The sequence below is a fragment of the Lissotriton vulgaris genome, chromosome 7 (assembly GCF_964263255.1).
Source record: "Lissotriton vulgaris chromosome 7, aLisVul1.2, whole genome shotgun sequence".
Lineage (NCBI taxonomy): Eukaryota > Metazoa > Chordata > Amphibia > Caudata > Salamandridae > Lissotriton > Lissotriton vulgaris.
Window position 1 is genome coordinate 1,536,706,702 of NC_141695.1, and position 13,096 is coordinate 1,536,719,797.

At 47.3% G+C, this 13,096-nt stretch overlaps 1 protein-coding gene across 1 annotated transcript in view; it reads right to left on the reverse strand.

The window, feature by feature from the left end:
• Window positions 1-13,096, reverse strand: part of LOC147705950 (BPI fold-containing family B member 4-like) — an 81,977-nt gene that overhangs the window by 12,216 nt on the left and 56,665 nt on the right. Inside the window, exon 13 of the mRNA XM_086929006.1 lies at window positions 88-130. Within this exon, the coding sequence (XP_086785132.1) occupies window positions 88-130 (43 nt within the window). The remainder of the gene's footprint in view (window positions 1-87; window positions 131-13,096) is intronic.

The following is a 13,096-nucleotide window of genomic DNA, read 5'->3' on the forward strand; positions in this document are numbered from 1 at the left end:
GTGGTAATACGCATATTGATCTTGTTAAGTGGAAAAAAACGATAATTTAAGATTATCTTTTATAATCTAAACAAATTATGTACTCACTTCAATTGGTCCCACGGCTGAAGATGCCATAGATACTTTAGAGCTTAAGAAAAAGTGAAAAACAATGTGAAGAAGACAAAGTGAAAGAGCAAACATCTGAAAAGAAATTACTTTCTTAAGTTAAATGAATTGCCAATGAACACCTTATAGAATTTGCAATACCATTTGCAATTGTGTATTTTGCACAATTTAAACCACCTTACGTAACATATTCCCATTATGATAACAGCATTTTACTTTGTATAGATACAAATAACAGTCATTATACTCCATAAATCGTATAAAATAGACTGCAAATTTAGTGGATATGAAATTATTATCAGAGGAATATGATGCCTAACTTCCATTATTAACTACATAGGGTGCATCAGTCCACATCCAAGAACTCCAACTTCCGGACTCCTACAAACCAGGAGGCGGAGAGATCTAATTGACCCCCGTTGCTGGTGCTATTCCATTCTTCTCACGACCAGCTGGGCGAAGACGGGGCCAAGAGCAGTCCTGTTTGTGCCCATTCCTGCTCGGGTGAGCTAGGGATGGGGTCACCTCTCTAACATCGATTAGTAACGACTTGATCCAATGGGGAAATGTAAGATAGATACCCCTACTTGGCTATCATTGTTGAAAGATGCAGATGTGTCCAAGCACACACGGGGTAAGTCCAGTATTTTATGTTTCCTGTCGTCAGCAGTTTTGGCTCTCAATGAAGAGATCGCCAATTCTGAGGAGGAAATGGCTCTACAGGTGTAAGCTGGAAATGACATTTCTAACTCTGGCCCAGTTTCTTATGTCTGTAACAGTACTCATAGTCTCCTACCGTCTCCTCAGAAAGTCTCTGCACCTGCTGTTTATGAAAGTTCTCACCCAAAATGGGTGACTGATGCTAGTAGAAAAAATACTTCTCAGCAGGGAAAAAAAGATCCTGACCAATGTTAGAATTGGGATTTCTGGTTGGCTAAGGCTTGCGCCAAAGCCAGGCAGAAACCACCAGTCTAGTCCGAGCAAGGGAGATACATGCCAAAGATAAACCCTGCTCACTCCCTTGGTAGCTTGGCTTATGCCGGAGGCAATGTGTAAAGCGTTTGCGCAACACACACATACAGCAGCAACACACTAGGCACACCACAAAAGGAACTCCACCCAAGGTTATATATATAAATAGCCTTTGTATTATCATAATCACATTAGATCATAATCACACAGGTACACTGTGTCAACTGGCACTGGGCAGTATTTACAGGGAATTATTTACACATGATAGGGCCACGTGGTCCACTGTCAAAATCAGCACTTAGTAGAAATAGTAGATGTAACACATGTAATAACTGAAGCACAAAATAACAATTGTTGAACACAACCAGTAACCACTGGTAAAAGGTAGGAACACACTAAGCAATACTAATCACCATAGGCATAGGTCACGCAGGTAAACATAAACTCGCTAGCATAAACTATAGTAGGAAAACAACCTCCTAAGCATGAAAACACAGTTAGAGTTATCACAGGCATAAAGGCATTGCACATTATGCATAAATCACAGTAGGCAATTATCAGCATGAACACAGTAGGCCATCACCTTGGGCAAGAATCACATTGGATACTGACCCCAGGCCAACTGGCCTTCCATGGGGCTCAAATGCCCGTAGTCTAATAGTGTCAGGGCAGGCTGCGCAGACAGCAAAAGAAGAGTGCGCACGAGGGGCCTAAATGTAGCAGCTGCCCACTACTTGCTGGGTAGCATGGTAGGCAGAGATGGGGCAAAGGACTGCGTCTCACTCCTAGATTAAAAACATGTCCCCTAAAATGAAGAAGAACCTAAACGGTGCAGCTGCCCACTACTTGCTGGGCAGCTGTGAGGTAGGGAAAAATACTGTAAGGGCTCTCAGTGCCCTTGAAACAAATTGCACCAAATGTTGGAGCCCTCTAGGCTCTGAAAACAACATGTGCCTGGGAGCACGCTGGCTCCTGAGATAACTGCCCCAACTAGGGAAATAACTGACCTTGCCCCCAAGTACTGTGGGACTTCTATGAACACTGTGCCCCCAATAGAGCCACGCAAGGCTCTACAAATAAACAACTGTGCCCCAACGCTGGAGCCATGGGCCCTCGAAAATGAAATATGCCCCCAATAGAGCCACGCCAGGCTCTATGAATAAAGAAATTTGCCCTGTTTTGCAGCGGCCCGCAACTGCGCGCCTGGTGTGGGCCCAAAGGAAGAATGGTCATGGCTGGACTGGCGAGCCCCGCTCGGGGGACTCTAAGAAACAAAGGCCCTCAACGTTCGCATCCCGCTCTGGGACTCGGAACCCACTGAGCCAGCCAAACCACCACCCATGTGGCGCTCCACTCACCGGGGCATCCGAGGCAGCTCTGATCCTCTCCTTGGTCTCCCAGTGGCAGGCGCCGACAATGCACCTTGGGCCCCCCCTTTCACCACCCTGCTGGTCAGCGGCACTCAAGGGGTTCTCCGTCCTACGGGGAGGCCCGCGCTGCTGCAAGGCGCTTCACACGATCCCTCTTCTTGGGACCGGGACTTCGCTAGGGATCCAGCGAGGCTCAGGGTCACTTTCACCGGGTCCGGCAGCAGAGCCGGGCGAAACTCGTTCTGTCTGCAGGAGTGCAGGGTGGGCTCCCGTCCACTTCCTGCTTCCTGGTACCGGAGCGTGCAGTGGGCTCCCGTTGGCTTCCGGTTTGACTGCTTTCACTTCTGGGTCGCCGCGTGCAGTGCGGCGGCCCTCACTGTTCCAGGCAACTCTTGGCTGCAGCACAGGGTAGGCACCAGTTTTAATCCAAAGTCCCTGGCGGGGTGGGCACCCACTAGGGCTATAAACAGTGGCACAAGGTACCTGGCGGGGTGGGCACCCTCTAGGGCTATTTAAAATCAGCAAATACGCGGTAGGCAATGCAGGGTGGGCACCCGTGCCGCAAATGAGCACAATCGCGGGGGGAACTCCACGCCAGGGGTCCCCCCACCGAAGAGGATTGCAGCCTTGTGCTGCTGCAGCAACCCCACAAAGCGCTCCTTAGGAAAGTGGAAATAAAGTGCTTACAGGCGCTACAGGCAAAGTCCAGTGAATAGTCTTTAGGAGGGGGGGCAATGGCTGGGCCCAGGGGCCAGCTCACAGGGCCCTCCAGCAGGGAGGCAGTCCCTAGTGGCGGTTCCTCCTGGCACCCAGCAGCATCAGCAGGTTCCCCTCGAGTCAGGATACAGAGAACATTTTACCTTGGGTCCCAGATCCTTTTTATACACATTTTCTTTTATCTAAGCTGTAGGGCAGAGGGAGAACCAGATGCAACTGGTGGTTCTGTAGCACTTTGTCTTGCTCAGCCCCTCTCCCTATTCACATGACAGGCTGGGACATCAGACTCACCACAGGGGGCAGAGCCAGTATTGTGGAGGGAAGGCACAGCCCTATTCAGGTCCCAGGTGCAGCTTCTCCCTGCCATCAACATGCAGATCTCCCCATTCATCACTGGGCAGACCCATCCTGACTCCTGGAGCCAGGCACACCAGTCAGCTCCTGTCACTCACAAGCCAGACAAGCAATCCACATTAACTGCACACAGACATGCCAACTTCTAGAAGTGGCACTTCTATAGTAGACAGATTAAATCTGCGCACACCGTTGCGCAGCATTTAATCTCATGAGTTCGCACATACCAAACTTTCCCCTGCACTCCCCACACATCAGGAACTACCATTGACACACATATCCCCATGCATTCCTATGGGAGGGCAGGCCAGTCTCACCACACGCACTCAGACTGCACATGCACTTTACACTGGGCCACAGCGTTAAAGTGCGCAGAAGCCTAAAACAACTAATACCAGGTCACCTTTAAAAGCAAAAAGTTTAGGGGTGAACCTGCCAAAAGGCCCAAGTCCAACACTGACCCACTGCGGAGACAGTGGGATAATAGAGAAGAATTAGCGTCCTTGTGTGTCTGTTATGAAAGGAAAACATATCTAAATGTTACCACCAATGATTCTCTAGCCACCTAGACCCAGGGCATTCATAGCAATTCTTCAACTCCGGTAGGGGTATACTAGTTGTGTGCAAGAGACTCCTTTAAATAAGCCAAAAAGCAGTAGCACAGCCAGGCTACTGACCCACCCACTGGGGAGTGTGAAATCCCTCATGTAAAATGGCTCAGTGATGTAAATAGAAAAGATACTATATGGCACAGGAGAAAAGATACCCGAACAACTGCTACAAAAGTAACAATGAAAGTAAGTAATGATAGCCTTGTTTGTGAGTAGAAATGAAAAGCAGAGATAAATTGTTCACAAACAGATTATATAAGCCGCTAAAACCCATAGAAAATATAGCAGTGGTTCAATACCTGTTCACAGAGGTCGCCTCTAAATAAGCCACAAAGGTATAGCACATCCACACAACTGAACAAGTAACAGAGGAGGTTGAAGGCTCCACCGTTAATGGGTCGGTGATGTAAATGAGATGATACTACCTGGCTGGGGTAGAAAATACCCCCGATTACCTGCCAAGAATGTGAGGTCGAAAATAAATAATTTGTTTGTCTCTTAGAAACGAAAGCAGCAATTAACTGTTCACACAAATATTATTTTGGATGCTTAGACAGAATCTGATTATAGCAATATTGCAATAGCTGGAAAGTGAATTAGATTAAGACAGATAATAGCAGGTGTTAGTATTACTACATTCCATGCACTGATTTTATTGAACTTAAGTGGTAGCCAATTAGTGAGACAAAAATAGCAAAGGATGCAGCTAGAGCAAATCTCTGCAGAAGACATTTTAACCTCCACAGCTCTGTAATTCCTTTTAACCCAATAGAGTCTTAACAGAAATGATTATATGTACTGCATGCAAGATCAGAAAATCTTAGTGGGACCTTAACAAGGGAATGTGCACTGCTGTAGTAGAGCATGATTTGAGGTATGACAAATGAGCCTTGCAAGAGCACTATGAGGTTCCGTGACGATTGTAAGTGGTGTTTTTGACTCGCACGAATATGGTCGAGTCTGGTATCTATGAACCGCAAATGACGAGTTTAGTAAGTGTGCGCAGTTTCGCTGTGCTAACTTAAACCGTTCGTTTGTTATGTGGGTTTTTCATCTGTACCCACGGGTTCCATCTTAGATTCGGCATCCATTTTGTCTCTTGCCCTCAAGTAGCCAGCGAACGGACGATGTCCGCTTCGCGACCCTGGGACTCCCAAGATATTTGCGGAAGACACATGTTCTTTGTAAGTGTCTTTATGACGAGGGGGATGCTACTGTAAAGCAGATGGCGCCGCCCGAGGCTCATCTTGCCGCACGGGTTTATTGTCTCAGCCGTGCATCTCATTAGGCACGTCCCTTTGATGCCTGTATCTCGTGTTTCCCGATACCTCCCCTTTTACACCCTTTCCGATCTCCCCACTGTCTCCGTCTTCCTCTGCACCTGTCTTTGTTCCTATTTCGATCTGTTTTACTGCCGATCGGAATGCACTAATGTTGGGAAGATGGGTTTTTACAGTTGAGAACCGCCAAATGTTTCCGCACTTATGTCCCGGACCTTGTGTGTTTCAAAGTGACCAAAACGACCCCTCTGGGGGATGATTGTGGGAACCGGGTTGTAAACTTTTGTGTATCATGTTGTCCTATGGGTAAAAACAGTATAAAAGGAGCGATCCACAGAACCAATTTGAAGCAGTCTCCCCAAGTTGCACGTGTTGTACTTGTCGTGACTTCTGTGTTCCCTGCAGTAAATAAACCTTGAATCTTTGACGCCGAAGGAAGTGTCCCGTGTCTCTGTCATTCGTACGCCGGAGCAGGTTACCCACGAAGGTTTCAGGTGTTGTGCCCTGGCACCGCTGGGTCTTAAAGAACCCAGTCCTTCAGTTGGCGCCCAACGTAGGGCTGCATCAGTGGTACCGGTCCAAGCCCGACGATCGTGAGGAACTTCGTGTGAAATCTCCGAGGGAAGGTGCACTCCGCTTCATCGATCCTGTTGTCGAAACAAGTGGCCCGAAGACTTTTCCCGCGAAGATTCCCGCCTCCTGACGGCTGCGACGGACTGCTGCCCTGACTGTAGACCTGTTTTGGCGTCTGGCGTAGACCTTGGTATAGCGAGACGATTGACGGGCCTTCCTGGAGACGCCATCGATCTTTGAGTTAAGTATTTGTGGGTCGCTCCCAGAGTCCTTAGTAGTTGACACTTTACTGGTGCTTTTGTCGTATGCACCTTTGCGAGTGTTTTTGTTGTTGACGCTGTGTGAGTGTTTTTGTCGGTGACACTTTGCTAGCCTACTTTGTTGTGTTATTTGACGACTGCAGCCGCCAAAAACCGAGGGTTTTGTTCTTTGCTGGGACTTGGTAAATCCCGTAACCCTTGAAGTTTGTGAAACTCGGCTAGTGTGCAAGATGCCTGGTCGCAGTACTTTGTTCAGTTGTTTCAGACCTTGTGGTACGGATTCCCGACTGGAGGACTTGTGTCCGATACCTCCGGTTGGAACTCCCACTTATGAACTGTACAGCAAACATGGGCTAGGCCCGATTACTTTTAATGATTACTGGATCAAATATACAAAGAAGGATGGTGACCTTCGCTGGCCACCACATGGTAGCTTCGAGGCCCCGATCTTAGATAATCTAGAGGTTAAATTGTTCACGAAAAAGTCAAGGCCGGCCATGTTTGATGCCTTTCGGTTGTGGCGTAAAGAAGCCCGACAGAAAGAAATCAGACAGACTAAGCGAAATCAGAGAGATAGTGCTGGTACCATTGTAAAGAAGGCAGAGCAGTTTCAGCATGATAAGGAGGTTAGGGAAAAGGAAGTGTTTGACAGACTACAGCGTATGACTATAGATAAATGCTATCCTACTTTGCCTACGGAGTCGGAAAAGAAGGAAGAGTCAGTTGAGGATCCTTTAATGTCTTATCTAATGAAGTCGCCACCTCCGTACGTACAGGGTACCACAGCCCCTGCGATTCCCCCTGTACCTGTTCCTGCACCTATTCTCCCTTTGCCTGTTCCTCAACCTGCACCCGCTCTTCCGACTGTTCCTGCTCCTTCGTCTGTTTCTATTCCTACTGCTCCTCCGCTTCCACATACTCCTGCTCCCGCTACTGCTCCTGCTTTGTTAACCCCTGCTGTTGTTTCTGTCTCTACTCCTTCACTTGTTAGTCCTGTGTCTTATACTTCTCCCTCTACTCGTAGTCGTAATTCTCCTCTTGCGGCTAGTTTCTTTCATTCGCTCGGACCTGTTCTTGGGTCCGCTGGTTCAGATGGTCCTCAGAGACGTAGTCAGCTTCCTGGTAATAGGGAACGCGCTTCGCTATATAATATGGCGATGGGTTGGATGACGCACCCCCTTAGAAATCCACCTCGTATTGTACTCGACACGTTTTGTCAGTTCAATATACCAACCCAGAGATTTGTGTTCGAAGAAATGTGTAAGGTCCTTCGTGATCAGATATCGGCCGACGCACCTGACGAGGTGCTGACCGCTTTGTCTGATTTGCAGCTTCAGTTTTCGGCTGGATTGATAGTGGATACCAATGTTCGACGTGCTGTTGAACGGTTGCTATCCTTTCGTCCCGCTCCTATACCTCAAGCCTTGTTTGTTGAGGATATTGAAAGACAGCCAGATGAGTCTGGTCAATTCCCTATGCGAGAAGTTCCACCGGTTTGGATACCAGCTGATCCAAATGCTCAACCCCCGGTATTGGCGCATTTCCAGAGAGTATGGATACATCTCCCATGGAAACGCTCGGAAGTATTACAGGTGAAGCAATCTTTGCCTGACCCACGCAAGAATCCTACAGGGTATTACAAAGAATTATCGCAGCTCGTAGATGCTACGGTAATGAATCTTGCCGATATCGATATGTTGTTCGGCAATGTCGTACCGCAACCGGTATGGGCTAAGATTCGTCATGAAAACCATCCGAATGAATTAGGTGGTGCTTGGGCTGCCATTGTAGCGGCAGATGCCGGACAAACGGCTGCCGCTAAACCCGACCAGCTGATTGTTGATCTTCCTCAAAGAATTATAACATTGATGAAAACTCTTATGCCAGCTATGAGGGTAAATTGGGACAAATTGTCAGCTTGTAAGCAGAAGAAGGACGAGAGTGTCTCCGACTTCTTTACGAGGTTCGAGGAGGCATTCATCGACCATAGTGGTCAGGATATGAGCACTGAGGGTGGTCAGAGGTTGTTTGTAGATAAATTTGTTTCAAACTTACTGCCCGATCTGAGCAATAAATTAAAGAATTCAGAAAGTGCATGGGCCGTTTCTACTTCAGCTCAGATATTGGCTACGGCACAATATTATGAAAATAGAGAGAAAGAAGAGAGCGACCGTGCTGATAAAAAGACGAAAGAGCTGAAAACTAAAGTGCTGCTTCAGCAAGCGTATCCTCCACGTTCGAATCAGAATAATTCGCAACAAAATAGATCGCAGCCGCAATCGAACCGATCGCAATCTCGTAATGACTCCCCTTCCCAAAGATCCTCGTTGGGGTACAATCAATGTGCTTATTGTAGACAAGAGGGTCACATTAAATTCAATTGTCCTGTTTTAAATGAACGTAATAGTGGTAACTCATCTAGAGATGGTCGTGGTGGTTCGCAGCAGGCACCACGTGGTAGAGGTCGTGGTGCTCAGAATGATCGCTCAGATAATTCATCAAATTCCGATAATTGTTTTGATCAACGTGGATCGTCGCAAGGGCGATCTGTGCAGTACAATGTAGACAATTATTACGTCGATCAGGGAACTGACGACAGTAATTACTAGGACAGCCATAGACAAGGAGAGGGAGTGGTATCAGTTCCGGTTGATCAGAGAGGGCCTTACGTCGCAGTTGCTACATCGGGCGTCGTTGAGCCTTTTCTGTTGGACACTGGTGCAGCGAAAAGTTCCATTAAGCATTCGAAACTCCCTGGCGCACCTTTGTCTGGCTTAACCAATGTTTCCGTTGGATTCTCTGGCGCCCCCGTTAGCAATCCAGTTTCGCGCCCTTTGCCCCTTAAAATTGGGCCTCGTGAGCTAGAAGCTCCGTTAATTTTAACCACGGGTTGTGGTGAAAATCTTTTGGGCCTGGATTTGCTTAAACGATTGTATGCGACTTTGTATTGTTCTCCTGCGGGTGTAAAGCTTACGTTGGGAGAGAGGGTTGTCTCTCCCATGTACTTGTCTCTCGATAAGCTCCCACCGGAATTGAGTTCTCTTCCTGCGTCTTTGTGGGCGACAGGTCCCAACGATGTGGGCCTACTTGATATCTCACCATATGTTGTTCAGTTGAAATCTAATGTGCGACTGCCACGTATTCCGCAATATCGTATCTCCCTTGATGGTGAACGAGCACTGTTAGCGATCATCTATGATTTGATCGAGAAAGATGTTATTGAAGAGACTCGGGGAAACGTGTGCAACAGCCCTGTACTGCCCATTCTAAAACGTACTGATCCTTCAAAACCGCCTGTTTATCGTTTTGTTATCGATTTACGGGAGGTGAATAAAATTGTGGTTCCTCAATTCCCTCTTGTGCCTGACATCACGGCGCTACTGACTCTGATTCCAGCTTCTGCATCGTGGTTTTCGGTGATTGACTTGAAGAATGCGTTCTTCAGCATCCCGATTGCAGAAGAGAGTAGAGACCTTTTCGGTTTCTCTCTTGGTGGACGCAGCTTCCGGTTTAAACGCGCTCCTCAGGGCTACTGTGAAAGTCCGTCGATTTACAGTCAAGCCTTGAAGGGTCAACTGGATGCATTTAGGTTGCCGGCTGGTGCGGCCTTGATCCAATACGTCGATGACCTATTGGTGGCTGCTGATACTCAGGACATTTGCAAAATTGCTACGGTGTCGTTGCTGCAACATCTCTGTGAGTTAAATCACAAGGTGTCACCTTCTAAACTCCAATATTGTTGTCAAGAAGTAACCTATCTAGGTCACTTATTGTCAAAGGAGGGAAGGAGGTTGACCCCAGAGAGAATTGCAGCGATTGCGCGAATGGCTGTGCCAACAACCCAAAGAGATGTGCGTGCCTTTCTAGGTATCACGTCGTACTGCAGGCAATGGATTCCAAATTTTTCATTGCTAGCGAAACCATTAGTGGCTCTTACGTGCAAGGATGTTTCGACTCCTTTACCATGGACGGAAGAATGTCAGAAAAGTTTTTCTGAATTACGTGATTCATTATGTTCGGCTCCTGTGTTAGGTACTCCTGACTATAGTAAGCCGTTTACATTGTATGTTCACGAGAGAGAAGGTTGTGCGTTGAGTGTCCTAACGCAACCTTTTGGTGGTAAGCAACGTCCATGTGCATATTTTTCCTCGACCTTGGACCCGGTAGCTAGAGCATTGCCGAGTTGCTTGAGAGCAACAGCGGCAGCTGCGGTCTCCATCCGACAATCAGCAGGATTGGTCATGGATAATATGCTTACGGTGATGGTTCCGCATGCAGTCGATACTCTTCTGAATCGTACGAAAACTCAGCATTTGACGAGTGCGAGATTGTCTGGTTACGAGTTGACGCTGTTGGCAAGCCACATTCAAATAAAACGTTGTAATGTTCTGAACCCGGCAACTTTGTTACCAATTAGCACAGAGTCAGATGTAGTAGCAGAACATGATTGTTACTTGAGGACTGAAGAAGAAACAAAAGGTCGAGTGGACCTTAAAAACACCCCATTGGAAGATCCAGATGGTACATTGTATGTGGATGGTTCATGTTTTAAATTGCCGAATGGTGATGTGACTACTGCTTATGCTGTTGTAACGTTGAATACTGTTGTTGAGACTGCAAGATTAAATCAGAATTCTGCCCAAGCTGCAGAGCTGATCGCTCTCACTAGAGCGTGTGTGTTAGCGAAAGGGAAACGCGTGAATGTGTTTACCGACAGCCAATATGCATTTGGCGTCGCCCATAGTTTTGGACGATTGTGGAGAGAGAGAGGTTTCTTAACATCGCATGGTACGAAGATTCAGCATGGCCAGCTTGTGAATGATCTTTTGGATGCACTTACGTTGCCTAAGCAAGTGGCGATTGTCAAATGTAGTGCGCATCGTAAGGTGACGGATGATGTTGGTCGTGGTAATGCGTTTGCGGATGAGACTGCTAAGGAGACTGCCCGGAACCTTAGCACTCGAATGTATGTGACGAGTTCGGTTAGGTGGCCTATAGAATCGAGTATGTGTGAGGACACTATCAAGAGTGTGAAAGCAATTCAGAATGAGGCTACCGAGACTGAAAAGACGAAGTGGAAAGAAAGTACGGGAAAGTTGGATGCGAATGGTTGTTGGATTGATTTGTCGGATCAGAAAAGATGGATGTTACCGGATGCGTATGTGCTGGCTGTTGTGACAATGGCGCATGGGTTAGCACATATTAGCGCGAAAGGTATTTGCAAGTTGCTGTCTCCTGTATGGAAGAATGATGGTATTACGAAATGTGCTGAACGTCTGGTGAAGAACTGTATGGTGTGTATGATGTACAATCCTGGCAAAGGAACCCCAACTCCTCCTGGCAGTTTTGCTCCCCCTTCATGTCCCTTTGAGGTGATCCAATTGGACTTCATCCATATGGAGCGATGCAATAACCTGAAATACGTTTTAGTCGTGGTTTGCGCATTCTCCCGATGGATCGAGGCTTATCCTCTCAAAGACAATACTGCTTTGTCTACTGCGAAAATCCTACTGAAGGAATATTTTCCTCGGTATGGAATGCCTAGAATCGTGTGGTCAGATAACGGAAGTGAGTTTGTGGGGAGTGTGATGAAGAGTGTGTGTAAGGGCCTTGGAATTAATCAGAAATTCCATAGCGCCAATCATCCCCAGTCAGCTGGTTTGGTTGAAGGGTATAACGGCACCCTTAAACTAAAGTTAGCAAAGATTTAGGCTACGACTGGTCTGTCGTGGCCTGACGCTTTACCCTTAGCATTACTGTCAACTAGGGCGACTGTACACTCCCGAGTAGGGCTTAGTCCCTATGAAATAGTGTTCGGTCGTCCTGCGAATGTTTGGGGGGTTCCTAGGCCAGGTATTTTTCATGATCTTGAGTACCCAATGTTGATCGATTACCTTCATGACTTGACTGCTAAACTGAGGTTAATTCACCAACAGGTTCACGAAGCATTGCCGACGCGGACGGAGGGTCCAGGCCACCAGCTCCAGCCCGGAGATTGGGTGGTAACGCGGAACTTTTCGCGCAAGAACAACTTGGACCCGAGGTTCACCGGACCCTACCAGGTCCTCCTTGCCACGAGAACTGCAGTTCGTCTTGAGGGGCGGAAGAATTGGGTGCATGCCACCCACACAAAGAAAGTCCCCATCCCGTTGCCAGCAGACTCGTGGGTGAGGAAAGGCATTGCATCAACTGAAACCGAAGGATTGCCGGCGTTTGTACCTTTTAGCGACGCACAACCTGTCGGAGAATCCTCAGTGCAGCAGAAAGACACTGTTGAACATTTGTCAGCAAAGGACTCAAGACCAAAACCTTCAACTGATCAACAGGACGTTGTCCCTTCAACGGATCCTTTGTTTGACGAACAGACACGTCCTGGGAAAACCCGATACTTTTTGCGATCCAGCACCAAAGCCTAATAAAAAATCCTGTTCTGTCTTTTGATAATTGCATTATCCCGTTTTCCACGATCAGTTTGAACATTCGTATCACTGTAATTATTTTGTACATATTCATTGAGCTTCGTTCCTTACACTTTTTGCTTCCACAGCTGAGAGACATTGTTTTTGCATATACACTTGTGAAATAAAGGCCGTAGGGCCGCGCGCGTACTTCCTTCTGGTTAGTAGGTCTTGACGCTAGGTTAAAGACCGTCGGTTCCTGGGAACTCCTAGGGATTGACTATTGCTACACAGAACGAAGTGCGTCAAGAAACGTTGCGGACGGTCATAGGGAATGGCATTCTCGAAGCTGATGAACTTGGAAGAAGCTCAGGCGCATAGATTCAAGCTGCAGCAACTCAGTCGTACCAAATGTTTTATATTCCAAATATTCGTATTGTTTTTGACTGTTTC